General features: G+C 35.2%; 1 protein-coding gene across 1 annotated transcript in view; it reads right to left on the bottom strand.

Annotated features, from left to right (window-relative positions):
• Positions 1-19436, bottom strand: part of cdk19 (cyclin-dependent kinase 19) — a 44406-nt gene extending 24970 nt beyond the window's left edge. The window contains exons 1-4 of the mRNA XM_051137915.1: positions 19184-19436; positions 14663-14738; positions 3915-4025; positions 1679-1819 (exon numbers count right to left, since the gene is read on the bottom strand). Of these exons, the coding sequence (XP_050993872.1) occupies positions 1679-1819; positions 3915-4025; positions 14663-14738; positions 19184-19311 (456 nt within the window). The 5' untranslated portion in view covers positions 19312-19436. The remainder of the gene's footprint in view (positions 1-1678; positions 1820-3914; positions 4026-14662; positions 14739-19183) is intronic.
• Between the last annotated feature and the right edge of the window lie 536 nt (positions 19437-19972).

The following is a 19972-nucleotide window of genomic DNA, read 5'->3' as shown; positions in this document are numbered from 1 at the left end:
TGTGTTATATCCCAGCATCAAATGACAAAAAAAGTTAACACTGCTGAGTGACTTTCCAATCTCTATAATCCATTCTATTTTGGAAAATCGCAGCAATTCATGCATTTTTTGTTTCACTGTTGGAAAAAAAATAAGACTGGAAAATTATATTTACTGTGGACTCTCATTCCCTTCCTTAGAAGTTTATTTACTACAACCTATAAACATGAAAAACATTCATTGTTAGGAAGCCACAGGTGTTTTATTTTGCAGATAATTAACTTCTAATCAGTTTGCAGCTAAAATATATATTGTACTGACCACTGTCTTTAATGTAGAAAATATCTACATTAAGATTCTTCAAAAAATTTTATATTCGTTTTTGTGTGAACTATTTCTTTAACATTTTGTCGCCTTAGAATAAGGTTATATCTGACATATCTGTCAAATAGGAATGGGTGATACGATGGCGATATTTTTAAGGCCAGTATCATCGATATTGATACCGATACGATACTTCTAAACCTAACTTTTAAATTATTGCATTTAAGAGTAATATATGTAATGAAACCCCATAAACTTTATATCTGAAATGCATTTTAACATTGAATATGCCTTAATGGCAACTTAAATTATATTTGAATTATATTTTTTTTACACATGGTTAAAATATGTTTACTGTGGGAATACTTAGTTTCATAGGGGGCTGTCAGTGACGGGCTGTTGCACACATAAAATGTAACCTTTTTATTCTGACAGCATATGATTTATATTAACATTACTACAAAATAGAACATGATCAATTAACTTTAAACATTAATTTAAATAAATGTAATTGCACAAATTATGTAGGCTACAATATCAATTTATTTATTGTGAAATAAATTCTGTCCTCTGATAAGCATTGCTCTGGGCTGCCATTCCCAAAAGCATCAGTGCTTTCTCTTATGATACTTTTGGGAAACGCAGCCCTGTTTGAATGCACTGTCTGAAGTGAGTGAACGCTCTCTGTGATTGATTGGTTCTGTCTTGCAACATTTGTGTGCGTTCAGATGAGCAGGAAAATAGTCAATTATCAAGAATTATTCGCTAACATAGGTTATACGTCTAATTAAGTGCATATTGTATGCATTATTTTTGGTTAAATAAACAAAATCAATAAATAAAACACACCTTAGTATCGATATTTTTTATTTGAGTATTGATACTTTCGATACTGGCATCAATATTGATATATCGATACTTGTAGTAGATCGATATGTCCATCCCTACTGTCAAAATTGAGTTATTCACATATTCTTATTCAGTGACAGCTTATGTACATTATGTAATATTTCTTTTGTAAGCTGTGTACATTTTGGACCTTTTTTTTAGAAAACAAAAATGGTTCTATCTACAGAAGTCTATGGAACGCAAAAACTTTGAAGCTCAATATCTTAAAAGTGCTCAGAACGCTGATAGAACCTTATAATTCTAAGGCGACAATTAGGTAACACTTATCTGAGGACAGCAGAAACATAATAAAAAGCACTGAATATTCTGCTGCTCCTATTACATGACATTTATAATGTAAACAAGTCTGGGGGGAAACAGATAGGAAACAAACATTGGATCTGTGCACCATGCACTGCTGTGTAAATCCTCTGTGAGCCACCGACCAATAAATGACTTATGATATCAGGCTTGAGATCGTACTCACCAGATCTCTGTGTAGGACCCAGTTGGCATGCAGGTAATGGATGCCGTCTAAGATTTGGTAAAGCAAAGACTTCACCATCCCCCTCGGTAGCTGCATTGGTTTCTTGTTGGCCTTTGACGCTCGATGAAATTTTATGATGTGCTACAACATAAGAATGGGTAAAAACTGAGTTTTTTTTATGTTTGAGAGTTGTGTGTACATGTTAGCTGTCATATGATCACAAGAAATCTTTTTCCTTTCTAGTTTTTCTGCTGTTAAGATCACTACCAAAGTAAGATCAGCAACGTTCTGATCACTTTGCAATTTTTTTTTTCACTGAAGAGGTGGCAACCATCAGAGCAATCAGTTTTCAGAAACAATACTAATCACACAGAGGACCCCTGCAGATCCTAAGTGTCAAGGTTAGTGCGGGCCAGATTTACTGAACAGAGCAAATTAGTGTGAGGGCGCGATCCCATAAAAGCACAGATGGCAGTGGGTGTCTGAGGGTGATTTACGGACAATGTGCGAAATAAAGAACACAGACGAAGCCAGTGTTTTCTCACAATGACCATCACACAATCCACCAAGAGCAGCACAAACAAGCAGAGCCAATGAATATAAGATGTGTGCAATCTACTAACAACACAGGCGCAAAATGGATTAAGACATGCATTTTTTTGGGTGGTAAATAACGGTGCAAATACCAGTAAAATGACTAGCACAAACATTAGTAAAATATGCTGCATGATTCTTTTAAATACTCTCCTCCTATAAATGTTGCATCTGAAAGGGAAACTGCTACAAATGCATATACAATAAGGTCAGCTGCAAAAATGTTAATGTTTTAAAATTTTTGGCTAATTTTTCAATGCATGTCTTTATTAAATCCTGACCGTAGTTTCTTAATGCCAAAAGAGGGTTTACGCTGACACAATCTGTTAGTAAATCTAACCTGGAGTCTCTTGAAATGTCAGATAATTTGACCTGTTTAGATGGCAATATTTGTTCAGGTTGCGAAATGTGATGTGCCTCACCAAAAACATAGTAATAATGAACGAATAGATAAAAAAAACATTTAAAAACTAATTAAACAATTTAAAAACTTATTTTAAAAAATTAATTATACATTAAAAAACACATAATAATGATAGCTGGGCCATTCACACTGGACATGTTTTAGCTTTCTGCAGAGACACAATGATAATGAATGAAAAAAGGCAGCGTCTAAAGATATGAAAATTTGAAGATTTATTTTTGCTTTTATAAGGACAGGACAGTATAGAGAGCTGATGGAAAGCAAAGTGGAAGAGAGAGGGGAACAGGACTGGAAAAAGGATTGGACTACAAGCTCAAACACAGATGGGAATCAAACTCAGATCGCCCAAAGCGCAACTGTGCTACAAGTTGAAAGAGCTGCATGCAAGGCTATCAGCTTTGACTGTGTTTGAATCCTTTTAACTTGACACAGCGTTCCTTAAAAGACTTGGCAAGACACCTATCCAATGCATGTTTACATAAAAAAAAACCAAAAAAAAACGACAACTGCAAAGCAAAGTAGCACAGTGGGACAGAAAAATGTTGTCTGTGTGAAGCACCATCTGTATTCAAGGTGTAAGGAAGATGTTGTCATTTTATGCAAGTTTTTGCAACTTCTGTCGTCAAAGGTCTTGAAAATGTAAGATATTTGTACCTGGAAAAATATTTAGTTGTTTAATTCTTAAACAAATATTTCAACCACAAATGAAAGACCTGCCACTATTTCTCATGTCTTTTGAAACCTGATGACTTTCTTTCATATGCGGAACACAAAACAAGTTCTTTCTAGCAAAACATCCAAGTTGCTCTCTTCATCAAACAAAAGTGAAGGGTAACCATAGCTGTTCAGCCAGATTTTCAAGGCAAAATATTCTGTGAATACTTGAAATAACTTTTTCAGTCACTTTTACATTTTATGAAGCCTCTTTGGGTTTGACAACCTCAGGCCACATCCACCTACACTGTACAGAAGGGCACATTTCAGACATTCCGCTGTTGTGTTTAGAAGAAGAAAAGAAAGTCATACAAAGCTGAACCTAAAACTAAAATGAAAAAAGTCAATTTACTAAAAACTACAGGGTAACTACTGAACATAACTAAGTAAAACTACACTAAAACACAAAAAGGACATGGTTAAAAAAAGTACCGCATTTAAAAAAAAAAAGTGCAAAATCATAATAATAATAAATCTTAAGTGCATGTGTACATGTATACTCACCCATAAATCATGCTCAGCATAGTCAAAGAGAAGCCAGACTTTGCGGTCACTGTGTGAGAGAAATACTTTCTGCAGGGCGATGACATTTGGATGCTTTAACTCCCTCAGCAACTGCAGAAAAACAGTGAGACATATTCTTCTGTTCATTTTCCAGATGTCTTTGATACACATAGAATGCAGAATAACCCTGTTTACACCTGGTGTTTACACTTAAAGCAATCCTATCACAATCCAGTAGCACTAATAAATAAATGTACAAATCATGTTCAGTATCCTGAAGACTGAAAAACACCACTGTAAGAGGTGAGCACTATATTCTCCCTGTGATCTTGAAACCAGCTGATGATAAACAAATCTAGCACATATCTGTTGTTTTTCTTGAAGTGAACTCTGTTGAATTATTTGCATAGCTCACAAAATGAACAGAGAATTTATTTTCTGCTGGTAATTTGATAGAATCCATGATGCCATCTATCTCAACAGGATGGCCAGGACATGTCTGGCAACTGAATATGCTGGAGTTTCTGGATAAAAGCAGAGCTTGCTGTGTTTTTTTTTTGAGGTTTTCTAACCCTAAGACATTACTAAAACTGTTTTGTGCAATTTTCCAGCGGTGATCCTTGGAAAATCTTTGGCCACTCAAACTCTTCTCCTCACCGTGCATTAGGAGGATATAGACACATGTCTTCTTCCATACAGATTTGTTGATTGGAACTTCTTAATTGTTGCCCTGATGGTGAAAATGGGAGTTTTCAATGCTTTAGCTCTTTTCTTACTGCCACTTTCTATTTTGTAAAACTCAATAATCTGTTAATGCACATTAGAACCTTGTTTTTCTTATTGTGATGAATGATAAAGATAATTTGGTCTGGCTATTACCTCATATTTATACATGTGTGAAACAAGAAGTCATGGCTGGACAACTGCATATTCCTAGTCACCCTGGTATGCTAAAAATGTAAATATGAATGGAAATATACTTCAGAAATATATTATCATTAGTTTCTTGTCATTCTGGCCAATGTTTAATGGTGAAAAACATTGCATAGTGTGACTTCCCCCTTAGATGACAAGGATAAACAATGCAGATTTATTTCCACAGCCTTCTTTGCTCATATTTACCAGGAGAGCCCATAATTCTGTCCACAACTGTGCAGGTCAAAATAATAGCTATAGCTGGCCCACTTAGCCATATTAAAAATGAGTTCACTTAAAAACACAGGTTACAGTCATGGCTCTGTTGAATATCCCAATCCAATGAGCTGGAGTGGTCAAGTGATTACAGATTTGGGCTGGTAACTGCACGTCTGCTAGTTGAAATCCCATAAGAGGTGGTTCGTAAACAACCACCGCTGTGCCCTAGAGCAAGGCAGGTAGCTCCAGAGGAAATGTTCCTCAAAGAAGTGTAGATTGCTTTGCAATAACACTATCTAAGAAATAATAACTACTGCCAACAGATAATTTAAGAGATTCCAGTCAACAGTTTAGATAGGGCGCTCTGATGTGATGGACATGTTGCTGTTTTGCATTTTGTCAAAAATGTCAAGAATGTTAGAAAGAGACAGAAACTGCACACCACCACATGAAAAGGGGTCTAGCGAAGTCAATGCAGATTTCTGTCGTGCACATGTAAAAACTATATAACAGGCTAAACATGTCAATACATTACATACGTACATACTGAAAACAGTGAGTAATATTAACTTTTGGTTGTTATTATACATTTTATGCATACAGAGACACTTTGTTATTATATGCTATTATACATACAGTTTTTGTAGCTAGCATGGCACATGCTTATGATGAAAAAGTAAGACATCAATTTCCCATGTACTAATGCGGTAACCTCTAATCTTTAGCACTGTGGTAAACAAAAACTTTACTGAGCATTTGCGAACATTAACCCCTTAACTGTCATCCCTATTTTTGATAATTCACAAAAAAGTGCACTATCCAAACTTAAATTGTTATAATTCATGGAGGTTGGTCTCTTATTAAAGATGACAATTAGGAGATTATTACAGAAGTGAAATAATTTAATAAAATTAAAGCATTAAAAAGTTTACATTTTTTTTTAAAGTATTTAGAAGTTTAAATTTAATGTAAAGAAAATGTATTGTTCTATTTTTCTTTTGTTCTATATAAATTAAATACACATAAAAATAGTTAAGAATATGAAATTGCTATAAAAGTAAAGTCATATGTCTACACAAGTTATGTTCCAAATTTGAAGTTGATATAAAAAAAATGAGGTTCATATGCAATTTTGTTTAGGCGTTATAGCAAAAACAAATGACATCCAAACTCCACTGATTTTTTTTTTTTTTTTTTTATGCATTTCTGTCACAAATCTATCAACTTCTCTCTCAATATTACTTCTATCACAACATATGGAATCTTGAGACTTGAACCTTTCCAGCGATATGTATTTTGTCAAGATTATAAAAAGTTTTGATTCTAAAAGACCTTAATACATTTTGTAATATGACACCCCCGCTAAGGACAATGTCCGCAATTTTGCAATGTCCGATTTCAAAATGGTTTTCACATGATGAATTTTGAGATTTTAAGCTTTCAAATGGCATATGATTATTACTAAAACATGTCACAGGGAAAAAGGCAATGAAATAAATACTTTTGTGACTCTTGGTGCACTCTTATCATAAATTAATCTATTACTGTTCCTATATAAATCGTAACACAAAATGGTAAAATATCTATTTAGGAGTCTAAGACCTTTCCAATAACATACAGTTTGTCATGATTATATTAGGATTTAATTGTAATATTGTGAGGTAAACTTAGATGGGTTTTTTTAATCATTTATATGGGACAGTGACAGTTAAGAGGTTAAATACTAGTAGGTCTTTAATCACATAAACATTCAACATGATACAGCACTATGCAAAGCTTACTGAAACTTAAAAAAAAAAAAAAAACATATATATGTACTGCCCAGCTTCAGTTAATCTAACAACAATTCAGGTAGCCTTAACACAATTAAATTAAGCAGCGGCAACGTTATTTAGCACATTTTAAGTAAACTTCACAAGCAACAAATTCATTTTTTAACAGTGTAAAGTGCAGTCAAGCTTATCTTTTAATAAAGTAGTATGACTCGCTATGCTTCTGTATTTTAAGGTCCAAATTTAATGAATACCACTTTGCAAATAGATCTATGTTTCAGCACTCTCCTAGCATTGAAAGAAGATCAGACTGTAAATGGACCTAGCAGTGGTACAAATCATCCTCCTCACCCAGAAGAGTGGCAAAAGCTCGTCTTCTTGGGGGAGGTCCTCAAGAAACCTATGTGGATCCGGTTCCACCTCGTGTTTTGTTTCTCAGCTCCATCTTGGCTTATTGATCCCTTGGGTGAACAATTCATGTCCATCTCATGTCAAGTCTTACTTTCAAATATTAGCTGGCACAACTACTGAAGTTAAGAAAAAGGTTGCGTTATTATTAATCTAACTCAATTTTTTTATACATGGAAGCTACGTAAGGGGGCAATATATGTCTAATTTAAATGATATCATCTGATAGTTATATTGCTGAATTTATTCAAATGTAACACATTAAACGATGAAAATAACAAACAACAGCATGTAGCTCAATATTTAACTATAAAATGGACCTCAAATGCAGAAACCAAAGTCCAAAAAACAATTATCAACTTATATTAGCCAACTTCAAAACCTTTCACCCAGCTCTGAAACAACATTTCTATTGTTTTGCCTTTCCAGCAAAGTAATAGCGAGGTCAGATATTCAGAGATTGAGAAAGCGAGTGTTTGATCCTATTAGTTTGATGGTAACAACATAAGTCCAAATAGGTAGTCAGACAGTACGTGACCTGTATATCAGCAACACAGCCTGGATTTAAACAATTCAGACATAATTCAATGGACAAATTGTCTGCAAGCAGAGCAACAACAATGCTCAGTGCCGTGACTCATAACGTGGCCTTCTGAGACCTCTACACCCATGACGTTTCAAACTCAAAAACAATGTTGTTATGAAGTCGTTTTCAATCTCAGGAAAGACCTGAACCAGTTGTGCTGCTACTGAATCAATTCTATGATAAAGAATTGAGAGAAACTTGGCATACAGAGTTGTAGTAAAGCGAATAAACAAGTTTTTAAAATAGTTCTTGTGTTTGAGGCTGTGGATCATTCCGGTAACAACACAGTATTAAGAATCAAGTGTATGTAAACTTTTGAACAGGGTCATTTTTATAAATTCAAAAATGTTTGCTTTGAGCACATAGTTAAAAAAAATGGGGCATTGTCTGGCATTGTCAAAGAGCAATTCATTAACATACATGTTTAACTATCAAATCTGATGTTTATGAACTGTTTGTGAATCTGGAGAAGCGTTTTCAGGAAGGCCTGTTTGGTAACACGTATTTTAATTTTAAGAATCAATTCTTATTATTAACTACTTACATTACGTGTATTATTAACTAATACACATTACTAGCATACTGGCTGTTTATTAGTACCTATAAAGCACATATTAATGCCTTATTCTGTATGACCACATTTTAGATTCCTTAATCCAAGCTCAAACCTAAATTTAGCAACTACCTTACTAACAATTCATAAGCCGCAAATTAGGAGTTTATTGAGGGATAAGTGTTAGTTAATATTGAAACGTGTTCCCTAAAGTGCTACCGTCTGTCTATTGGAAAAATTACTCAGAATTTACTCATATGTTTATAAGTTTGATGAATGAGATCCATTGTTATGAGGAAGCAAAGCCTCTCAAGAATGTCACCGTGTGATGTAGCTTTAAGATTTTCCTTGCTGGAATTAACGGGGCCAGATTGTTAAGCAAAGGAAATGTTGACAATTAAATGAAAAAAAATAAATAAATAAAAATAAAAGTCATAAAAGTTATTTTATATGTGACAACTTATATGATTTTTTTTTCCTTAAAAGTATTGGCTGTATTCCTAAGATTTTTTTTTATTTAATTTATTTATTTATTTATTTATTATTATTTAATAAAGTGTATGTAGTGCACTTTTATTTAAAATTGTGTAATGCCATGAATGATCATTTCAGTCATAAAAAGTGTAAAACTTTGAAGACAATGAGAACATCTTTATTCCAGAACATATGATACACGTTATCAAAGAGATAAACATCCAGTATTTTGAATGTTTCTTTTTTTTTTTACTTTCATGGAATCAGAAGTTCCTGCAAATGTATAATCAACCATACAGTTATTTTTGTGTGTGTGTGTGTGTGTGTGTGTGTGGGTGTTCAACTGGAGGCTGCTGAACCAGTTTCATGATCGGTCTGTTCAAATATGACCACACCTTAAAAGACATGTGACCACAATTCAGTCTTTTCAGAGCAAACTGATTAGGACCAAGAGAAAGACAAACAGTGGCACTGACGTACCTCGCATTTGAAAATGAAGATCACCACCCACAATTCAGAGAACAGCTCAGACGTAAGAGAAAACATAAAGCACTGCCCATGCATTCACTGGTAGGCAAGCATGCAGAGCATTTAACTCAGTCCCATAAAAAATAAGCACAAACATTTATGGACCATTCATTGGCAATGTTTGCTGAGGCGCAGAATCCCATCCTTTAATCCATAACAGCCTCTTTGAAAAGCTTCATTACATTGTGACAAATCCACAAAACAATCCACACTGAAATGAACATATTTTACTCCTGGTTAGTTATTTTGTTATTGAGCAATAGTAGTGTTTATCCAACTTCCTCCTGTTTACAATATGAATGTTACATACTCTGACTCCACTTAGTTTTCTAAATGTGTCACGTGAAAATAATGCTTCCATGAAATGAGGGTGTTTTATTTCAGCAGTCATCATGCAGTGAGTTGGGCAGCTTTATCAGTGGTTTGAGTGTGTGTTTTACATGAGATAACGTCTGTGTTGGGATCCACACTCCTAATTGGTTGTTTCTCTCTTTTAGGTTTATCGGTTGTACATATTTTGTTTTTATCTTCTCATGTGCTCCCTGTCTTGTCTTGCTTCATCTGTATCAGTGAATGTTTTTACCCATTTTGCATGTTCAATAACTAATATGTGAGCCTGGCCCACAAAACCCGTCTTAAGTAGCACGCGTGCATTTGTAGCAATAACCAAAAATACATTGTATGGGTCAAAATTATAGATTTTTCTTTTATGCCAAAAATCATTAGGACATTAAGTAAAGATCGTGTTCCATTAAGATATTTTTTTAATTTCCTACCATAAATATATCAAAACTTAATTTTTGATTAGTAATATGCATTGATAAGAACTTAATTTGGACAACTTTAATGGTGATTTTCTCAATATTTTTATTTTTTTGCACCCTCGGATTCCAGATTTTCAGATAGTTGTATCTCAGGCAAATACTGTCCTATCCTAACAAACCATACATCAGTGGAACACTTATTTATACAGATTTCAGATGATGTATAAATCTCAATTTCCAAAAATGGACCCTTATGACTGGTTTTGTGGTCCAGGGTCACGTATAGTATTTGTTTGTTTATAAACACATAAGAATTATTACCTCCCTGCCAAACAGGCTTACTTGCCTTCTATTTAATATGAAAAAAAAAAAAAAAAAAAAATTCAATATTACAATAATAATAACAATATTCGCATAAACCATAAACTGTATATAGATTAATCTTTTTCAAGCAACAGCATAAGCGACAGCGTCTTTTTAAAACCTGATACACATGCAGATGTGACATACATCCAATTTTTCCCCAACTATTTATGGTCTTTTAGGATTTTTAACTCATTTAAGTTTGTTTACGAGGTCAGTTGGCAAAGCTTTCTGTGCTTTTGCTCGTGTCAGATGCCTGTGTTCACAGAGAGCTGCTTCACCGACAGCATGCCTAGTATTTTACACTGATCAGAACTGAATTTTAAGTTATCAAACTTACCAAATAAAACTTTATTAAGCTGCTTTAAATTGTCTTCTTTGTTCATTTAATTATCATGTGTCTAATAATTATTATTATTTTTATATATTATTATTTTATGTTTCCCCAAAGCCAAACAAGCGAATTTTCTCTAGTGGTTGACAAATGCAGTTGTACACGATTGAACGAATGAAAATAACCAATCGCTTTGCTAGATAACACCCTTCTTTCTCAGCTGGGATTGTTTACAGCTGCATTTGGGATCGTTTGAAACCGCATTTAAACTGCATTTTGAAAGTTCAAACTCGGGGCACCATATCAGTCCATCCAAAAATGCAGAAATGTTTTCCTCTAAAAACATAATTTCTTTACGACTGAAGAAAGAAAGACATGAACATCTTGGATGACAAGGGGGTGAGTACATTATCTGTAAATTGTTGTTCTGGAAGTGGACTTCTCCTTTAACCACTGTGTAATGTTATTGTGCAACCACATTGAAGTGTTACCAGTACATTAATAACAGCAGTCACAGGCTTTGATACCCTTACTTGAAGCTGTAATAATAGGATACTGGCAAAACAGATTTGGCAAATGCTCAATGCTCAGTTGTGTTTGTTATGGAGAGTGTCACTGCTTCCGCTGCACTGTGTGCATGCTGAAACATTTTGAGAATGACATCCACGTATAAATGCAGGATTTACTCTCAAAATTGACTGACATACTGATAAATCATAACAATGGGCTGAAAAAATAAATATGTCAGAATAGATGTGCATGAAGCACCCTCACTAAATTCAGAAGCACTCTCAATGATTTGATTCTGGAACGAACCAGCAATGTCTTCATTGAAATATAAAATGCTTTTTTGTGTTCTGTTTTTCATTCTACTGGCCAATGATGATTCTGAAAGAAAATGGTCAGGGTTTGTTATTGCAACAACCAGCGGCGGCTCGTCAGGGGAGGCACAGCTTCCCCAAAATTTTGAGAAGAAAATGAGAGGAGGACAATTTAATGTTAATAAAATCCACAATTCATTTCAGTCCATGTCTCAGAATGTGTATTTTTGTTAGCTGTAATACCATAATATGGGACTGAATTTGGACAGTGCCGCTCTTCTATCGCGAATTTGCCGAATCTGCTGATTTAATTACAACCGCTAAGTGATAGAGAAGGGGAGGGGGAGGCCGGGGGAAAGCTGAGCTCTCGTGCCTCCGTTGGTAAAAAAAAAAAAAAAAAAAAAAAAAAAAAATCAATCACCATCGAGTGTTCACTTTCAACGCTGAGGAGTGTCAAGAAAAGAAACCTCATAGGGGAGGCTAGCCAATCACCACAGAGAGGTAAATTACGCGATATTATTATTATTATTAGCTCTCTTTTAACACATACTTTTAAGAAGGCATGGATGTTTGCGTCAAGTGACAGACCAGGTAAGTGAAATTATATCATCTTGCTGTATTATGTATGTTGTTTCCTTTACGTTTTCTGACTAAAAGCAACTAAAAAGCCATTTCAAAGTGGTTAAGAAAATAATAATAATAATAATAATAATAATAATAGGCCCAGACGAATACAATTAGTGTGCATCCTCTATTTTAAAACCCACAAGCCGCCACTGGCAACAACAACTTTCATCATTATTATTTAGCCACATTTAATGACTATGTTGAGATCCACAGATCTCTGTACTCGGACCTAAGCTGTTTTCAGTTACACCAGACTAGTTAGTTCTGTTGTCACATCATACATCTAATCCTTCATTATCAGTGCTCATACTATACTCCGATCACACAGACAGCATTAACTTGTCATTTTAATACCTTGAACGGCAATTTATAAGCTCATGTCTAGCCTTCAAAAGTCTAAATATCCTTAAATAGTCCTTAAACAGTCATTGCATTGCACTGGGACAAAGCTTAGGATTTTAGTGCTTCACATCAAGTCAATTTTTACAGACCAACAGAATAGTTGAGTCACCAGCCGCATTCAAACTAGACTGACTCACCAGCCACATACCAAAAAAAAAAACACCTCTTCAAAATTTTCTTTAGAATTTACTATTACCTCACGAAACCCAAGTCTATGACAGGCATGTCAGTCACTTTGGTACAAAAGCACAGGCAAACAAGATAGTAAATAAACAGTTAAAGTTGAAGCATTTTTTAACGCACATGTACAAAAATTAATGACTAATATACAATAAGTACACGATGACCTGGGCATTAATTAAATGTAAGTAAGATTACACAATGCTAACACAGAAAACAATAACAATTTATCATGAATACAGTCAGACGGGCCTTATTATTTCAAATAGAAAGTAAATAAGTTAGGGAAAACAACACAACAACACAATTTTAACCTTGTGTTAGTCATATGATAATAAATAAACTTCTGTCATGTGATTGTGAGAGAAGTATAGCTGATGAATGTCTTTAAAATAAGGCAAAACAGCCTGAACTGTTGCAGACTGTCACCTACCACAGACATTCAAAACAATGTTTTTCATTACTATGCCTACAGTCATGGTCAGAATTATTGGCACCCTTGGTAAATATGAATAAAGAAGCCTGAGAAAATAAATCTGCATTGTTAATCCTTTTGATGTTTTATTTTCACAAACACACAGTCTGGTCAACTATCCTTATAGGGACTCTCCATAGGCGTAATGGTTTTTATACTGTAAAAAACATATTTTCTATCGCCCTACACCAACCCTACACCCAAACCTACCCGTCACAGGAAACGTTTTGCATTTTTACTTTCTCAAAAAACTCATTCTATTGAATCAGTATGATTTATAAGCTTTTGTTCCCATGAGGACCTCAATTTAGGTCCCCACCGTGACACGAGTCCCCATGAGTGTGTGTGTATTCAGGTTTAAGTCCCCACCAGGATATATAAACTAAACCAAACCAAACCACACACACAAAAAACCCTAACTTCTCACTGAAGTAAAACAACTAAAAACAGTATCATCTTGTGAAACAGGAAGCCATGGCTGGACAATTTCATTTTGTATTCACTTGGTGCGCTAAAAAATGTAAATATGAATGGGAATATACTTCAGAGATATTTTATACATAATAATTTCTAGAGGTACCAACAATTGTGGACTTTCTAAATTGTACATTAGAGAAAACATTTACTTGATAATTTGATTTTTCTGCACTTTCACTTGTTTTAGTATTTTTTTTTAATGAAACATCAAAAGGTATTAAAAGTGTATAAAATACAGATTCACCTTCTTTCCCATGCTTCTTTGTTCATTTTTACCAAGGGTGCCAATAATTCTGACTGTATGTGCACTAAAAGGAAACTAAACTACTGTCTGCAAAAGACAATTTAACTGAACTCTACTTCATCTCTACATTGCTTTTTGCCACACTCACAGCAAATCAGCTTTACAAAGAATAACACCTTACAACCAGGGGTCAAATTTGTATTTTTGAAGTAGGGGACTCAAAAATAAGTTTTATACAAAACTAAGTATGACCCTCTGAACCTGAATGGAAGATTCCAAAAGTACCGTACCAAGTAAAAGTGAAAGGTTTTACTTTTTTAGCTGATGACGGCATTGTGTTGGTTACACACAGAACGGTTGGTAAATTATTCTATCATACTAATGTCAAGCTAACGCACATATACAGTAGCCTAATATTTAAGAATTATGGTTATATTTATAAAACATTCATTCATTGCAGTTACAGTTAACAGTGTTGCACTTGCTGGACTCATCTGTCAAAATATATTACATACATATTTTTTGTTTGTTTAAAAAAAAAAAGAAAAAAAAAAATGAATTGTGAGCAGTAAAGTAGTTTAACAATGTAGCATTTAAATAACTCACAGCAATTTCCCTGCAGGCAGACATGGAAATACCAGTGCCTTCTATCTGTTTCAGTGCATACTCCTTCTCATCCTTCCTGTAAAAACACAAACACAACATTACTAAACGTGAGGAAAAACATTTACGCACATACAGTAAATATACCATTACAACACTTCTGTCACAATACTAAATAACTGACTTTTTATATGAATACCCTACTTACTTTTTATATGAATACCTCACTAACTATTACTAACAGCAAATTAGGAGTTTATTGAGGTAAAAGCCGTAGTTAATGGTTGGTTTATAGCAAGAACTTGACCTTAAAATAAAGTGTAACCAATTCATAAATTATTCTGTAATTAATGTATTAATTTATTTACACAATAATTTGTTTTAATTAATTTTTTTTTAATTTATTTTGCTAATATCATGAATTAAAAATGTTTTGCTAATAATAAAATTATTTCCAATTTTTTCTATTACAGAATTAATCACATATCGCATTTAATGCCAATTCATTGTTTACAGTCAATAAAAGTCAATGAAGACACATCAGTTTAGAAAATCCATACGTATCAAACTAATCAATACCACTTTGTTTTTCAAAAAAATATTTCACTAAAAAAAATCTTAAACAATGGATGCATTTCTCAAAACTGTATGGCCAGTTGACAAAGACTACAGTAAAGATCATTAGACAACGAAACTATTAAAAATATGTTTCTGTATCAGTGTATCATCTGCAGTGAACTTTTCTCCAAGTTTGAGTTCATGATCCTACCAAAAAAGATCTGTGAATCAGTTTACATGTTTACTCATGGATATGTATTTATTTCTAGCTAATCTGGCGAATATCCATTAAATATCCATTTTCTCAAAATAAACGTCACTTTTCTTGGCTACTTTGAAATGATTTTTAACCAACCGACCAAAAGATCATTTTAGTGGATGTTTACAGTTCCCCTTAAGTTTATACAGGTGTAGTTCATAACTTTAACTGTTTAACATTTTTACCCACAAAATGCTCCTTTTTGCCTTAATTTCTAATACAATATTTATAGTTCTATTATAAACTCTGTGAAACATTTTACACACAGTGTGAGTGATCTTGGCTAAAAATAAACAACACTTGTTTGTGTAATTTGTTACCCAATGTAATAGAAAAAAAATAAATAAATAAAAAAAAAAAATAAAAAAACAAATTCACACATTTTCCGGGGAAATGCCGAAATACCTCTTGTGCCACTGTATGTGTGTCTATTTTGGCCACTGTGCGCTGCTCTTCAAAGTTAACAATTTTTAAACAACTTTTTGCCTTCCCATTCTGTTTTCCTCAATATCTAATGATGGCTGGCATCCTGTCCATGTGTTTTAATAGAGACCTCCTTGGGCAATGTGACGATTTAGATGTGTAAATATGACATTCACAAATGCAATCCTGAGAGAGGACGGACTGAATCAGGTGCAGTGGTTCTGTATTGTCTGTGAATGATAATAAACTTCATTCTATCACCAGTTGTTGCCTGCCCAACTACCACAAAACGAAAAGTCGTGCTGCAAACTCACATCATGAGTTGAACGAATGTTGTTGTGTCAAGGTGATGATACACAGGGCAACTTTTTGAGCAATGTTGCTTGGCCACTTTCCCATTGACAGTGAGCAACAAATTTCTGTCTGGGTGCTTTAGATAGGTTGTGAGCCCTGGTTGCCCGCTGACAGCAACATTGCTTAAAAAGTTGCCCCGTGTATCATCACCTTCAAGGTGTGGTCACAAATACCATTGTTCTGAGACTTTTCACAGAGTAAATCCAATTAATTTACAAAGAACTCAAGCTGTGATTCATACATCACTGCACTATTGACAACAGACCATGGAGCTTTTTTGACCAGACCTTCAGAAATCATAAAAATCCATCACAATTACTGAATGAATAACACCATACATTCAACAGAAATAACTGCTCATCAAATAAATGTTGATGCAACACTGCACATATTGTATAATCAAGCACATCTCATTCAACTCATCAGCTCATTAGCTGAAAAAAAAAAAACCCAAAATTTGTACTTTTACTACTCCAGGGCCATGACTATTTGGAGCACTGTTCACATATAAAACGACCCCAGCCTTACAAACCTTACATTTGCTTCCGTGAAGAGCATTGGCATGAGGTGTGATGATTATCAGAATAAATAGCCAATCAAATGTGTACCTCACCAGCATCTCTTTCTCATGATATAATCACATGCATGACTTCAAAAGAGCGAGCTGTTTCTAAACCACATAATGTAATGTCAAAGGCCCTCCCAGAGCAGCCGCCCACCATAGAAGCTAAACTAAAGAAAAAAAACAAAAAAAAAAATAGACTAAAGAGACAGACCTGCTAATCTTTATTGTTCAGGTATCTGTGACATATAAGTGTTTCTGTAATGTTGAAGTTGTTGTGGTTACCATTGTGCTGAAGAGGTTGTGGGTGGCTACATGAATGAAGTCTATAGTATACTAAGTTGCTCCACTCACAACAGCACTTCAGTCAGTGCAGTGATATGTAATTTATTACTTGTTTACTGCCTTTACATGACAACGTGTGCTAGCTACAGAACCTCTTTTAAATGTGTACCATACTGACTGGTCTTCACTCATAAATACAGACTGACGTACACGTGTGTTGATATATCTAAAAAAACCATTAAGTTTAACTAAAGCAATGTCTGAAATAAAAATAAATACATGTAGTGCAAAACACTGAATAAGGTGATTTTTCTGTGATAAATAATCTTAGAGACACTGTCCTGGTCAGCTAACAAGTAGTGAAGATGAACTGATTTATTATTTTAAGATTCTTCTATGAGTGATAGACTGTGAGAAATACACCAAAAACTATGAAGTTGCACCACTGGTTTCCCCCACAATCAAAAGACATGCAGTGTAGACATGCATACATTTGAGTGAGAGAGTGTGTGTGAGTCCTGTGATGGACTGGCAATGTGTCCAGTGCGTTTCCTTCCTTCGCCCACACGACCCTACAGAGGACGAGTGGATAGACAGATGGAATCAGCAGCATTTCGACTTAAACTTTCTAGCTCTCAAATCAAGACTTTCTTGAACAGCAGCTCTACCATGACCAGAGAGATAAACAGAAAGTAAGAAAGAAATACAGATAACACCTGCACACACAAACACAGCAGGTATGTTTGACATGCCAATCGCCTTGCCCTGACTAGTAGGTCACTGCTAGTAGGCTGCTGCAGTCAAAAGGAGACAATTCCAACCTTTCGCTGTGAGCCAGCATTCTATGTAAGCAAAGGCGGATAGTGGGATCATGTTCTTGGCTGATGCAGACGTGAACACATCTGAAACACTGCTGCTTTGTGAATATTAAAGATAATTCTGTCATCATTTACTCACTAAGTTTTTCCAAACCCGTATGAGTTTCTTTCTTCTGCTGAACACAAACAGATATATTGTGAAGAATCTGTTTAACTGAACAGCTGACGGTCCCCAAGGACTTCCATCATACTTTTTACTATTGTAAATCAATGGGGACCTGTAACAGTTAGATTACACACATTCTTCAAAACATGTTCTTTTGTGTTCAGCAGAAGAAAAACTCAAATGCAGACAGAATTTCTATTTTTGGGTGAATTATCCCTTTAACGCATGTTCAAAAAAACTGGTACTGGTGCAGTATCGTTTCAAAATGTACTAATATGTATCTTTAGGGTATTACTGTGCATCCTCTAATGTAAAATAAGGTATAAAATGTGTACTTTTGAAAGGGTTTCCTATGATGATGGAAGCTTGGGCGGCTGGAGGAGAGCAACTGCAGCGTCTGCCTTAAAAACCTGCGGTCACCTCACTGTCACTATAAAGTATTTCACATAAGGTCACCATCACACCATTTCTCAGTGGCATGATCAGCGGTTATGTTCTGCATGGGGCTTGGTCAGGTCCAACGACCCTAGTAACATCTGCATAAATGAACACATGAACTCATGCACATCTGAAAACATGAACACATATACTGCTGAACACATAAGCATATGAACTCCTATACATATGCTGCGTAAACTCTTGCCCCTAAGACCTTCTGCACACGTAAACATGCATTTGTAAACATGCGCACTGCTTTTAGGAAAGTGAACTTCTGCACAAATCAACACGTGAACTCCTGCAGACGTTGAGCTGCACAAACGAGCACACATAAACATGACATCCAGCACAAGTGAATTTCTGAACACACGAGATGCTGAACATCTGAGCGTATGAACTCCTGCACACATGAAAGTACGAACACATGAACTCCTGCATATACGAAGAGCTAAACACGTGAACTCCTGCACATAACAGTGAAACATACATCACGTTGGTTTGGGGGTGGACCGTTTGAAGTGCGCCCATGAAAACAAAAACAATCACACAGGGCAGAGATAACAGCGTAATTCCCCCGATACATATGAACATCCTGCACACACACTGACAGTAGAAGCGCGTACAGTGAGTGAAACGCGTCAATCAAACGCGTGTCTCTTACCCGTCTTTACGCTTCGCTTTATAAACATGCCCGTATGTGCCGCGACCCACTTTACAACCTTCATATTCAAACAGATCTTCCACTCTCTCCCTCTCGGCGGCGAGCTTCGTTTTGAAGTCGTAGTCCATTTTAACCCATAAATATTTCTTAATTTACAATAAAATAAAATATTAATTATTACATGCATTAATTAAATGATCCGATCGTTTTATTACCCCACCATTTCCTTGTTTGGGATTTTGGTCGGCTCCGCTTAACGGTCACGTGTTCGGTGACGTACTTTATTGTGGCGGACTGCCTTCTGGGAATTGTAGTGTACCTAGATCGGGCCACCGCTTTGAGTTAACGACGGTAAGGACGTCCGTAAACTACAACGCGCAAATCGCGATGTGGACGTCGTTCTTTCGCCGTTGCATTCCCTTTCAACATGTTCTGGTTGTTGGGATATTCAAACTTTGCATTAGCTGCAGTTCCAACGGGAGTACAATAATAACTCTTGTCCCCAAAACGTTCAGAGTAGTGCCACTCAGTAAATAAAAGGTGTAAAATGCACTAGCAAACCATTGTTTTTCTTCAGCCGACCAGTGAATAACAGGACAGCAATTACATGTTAATGCCTACGCAGTGGCGCAGCGTTTTAACAAACGCAAATGTTTATTCGTCTATACAAGGGCATGTGCAAGCTCTGCTACTACAGTGTGAACTCATACCTTTACGCAACCTCCAATTTGATTGACAGCTGTTACAGCCAACCGTTGCTGACATGAGGGCGGCTTCTCAGCCGTGATT

Source organism: Labeo rohita, chromosome 20 (assembly GCF_022985175.1).
Source record: "Labeo rohita strain BAU-BD-2019 chromosome 20, IGBB_LRoh.1.0, whole genome shotgun sequence".
NCBI lineage: Eukaryota > Metazoa > Chordata > Actinopteri > Cypriniformes > Cyprinidae > Labeo > Labeo rohita.
Note: the sequence above shows the minus strand (reverse complement) of the source record. Positions and strands in the feature narration are given on the sequence as shown.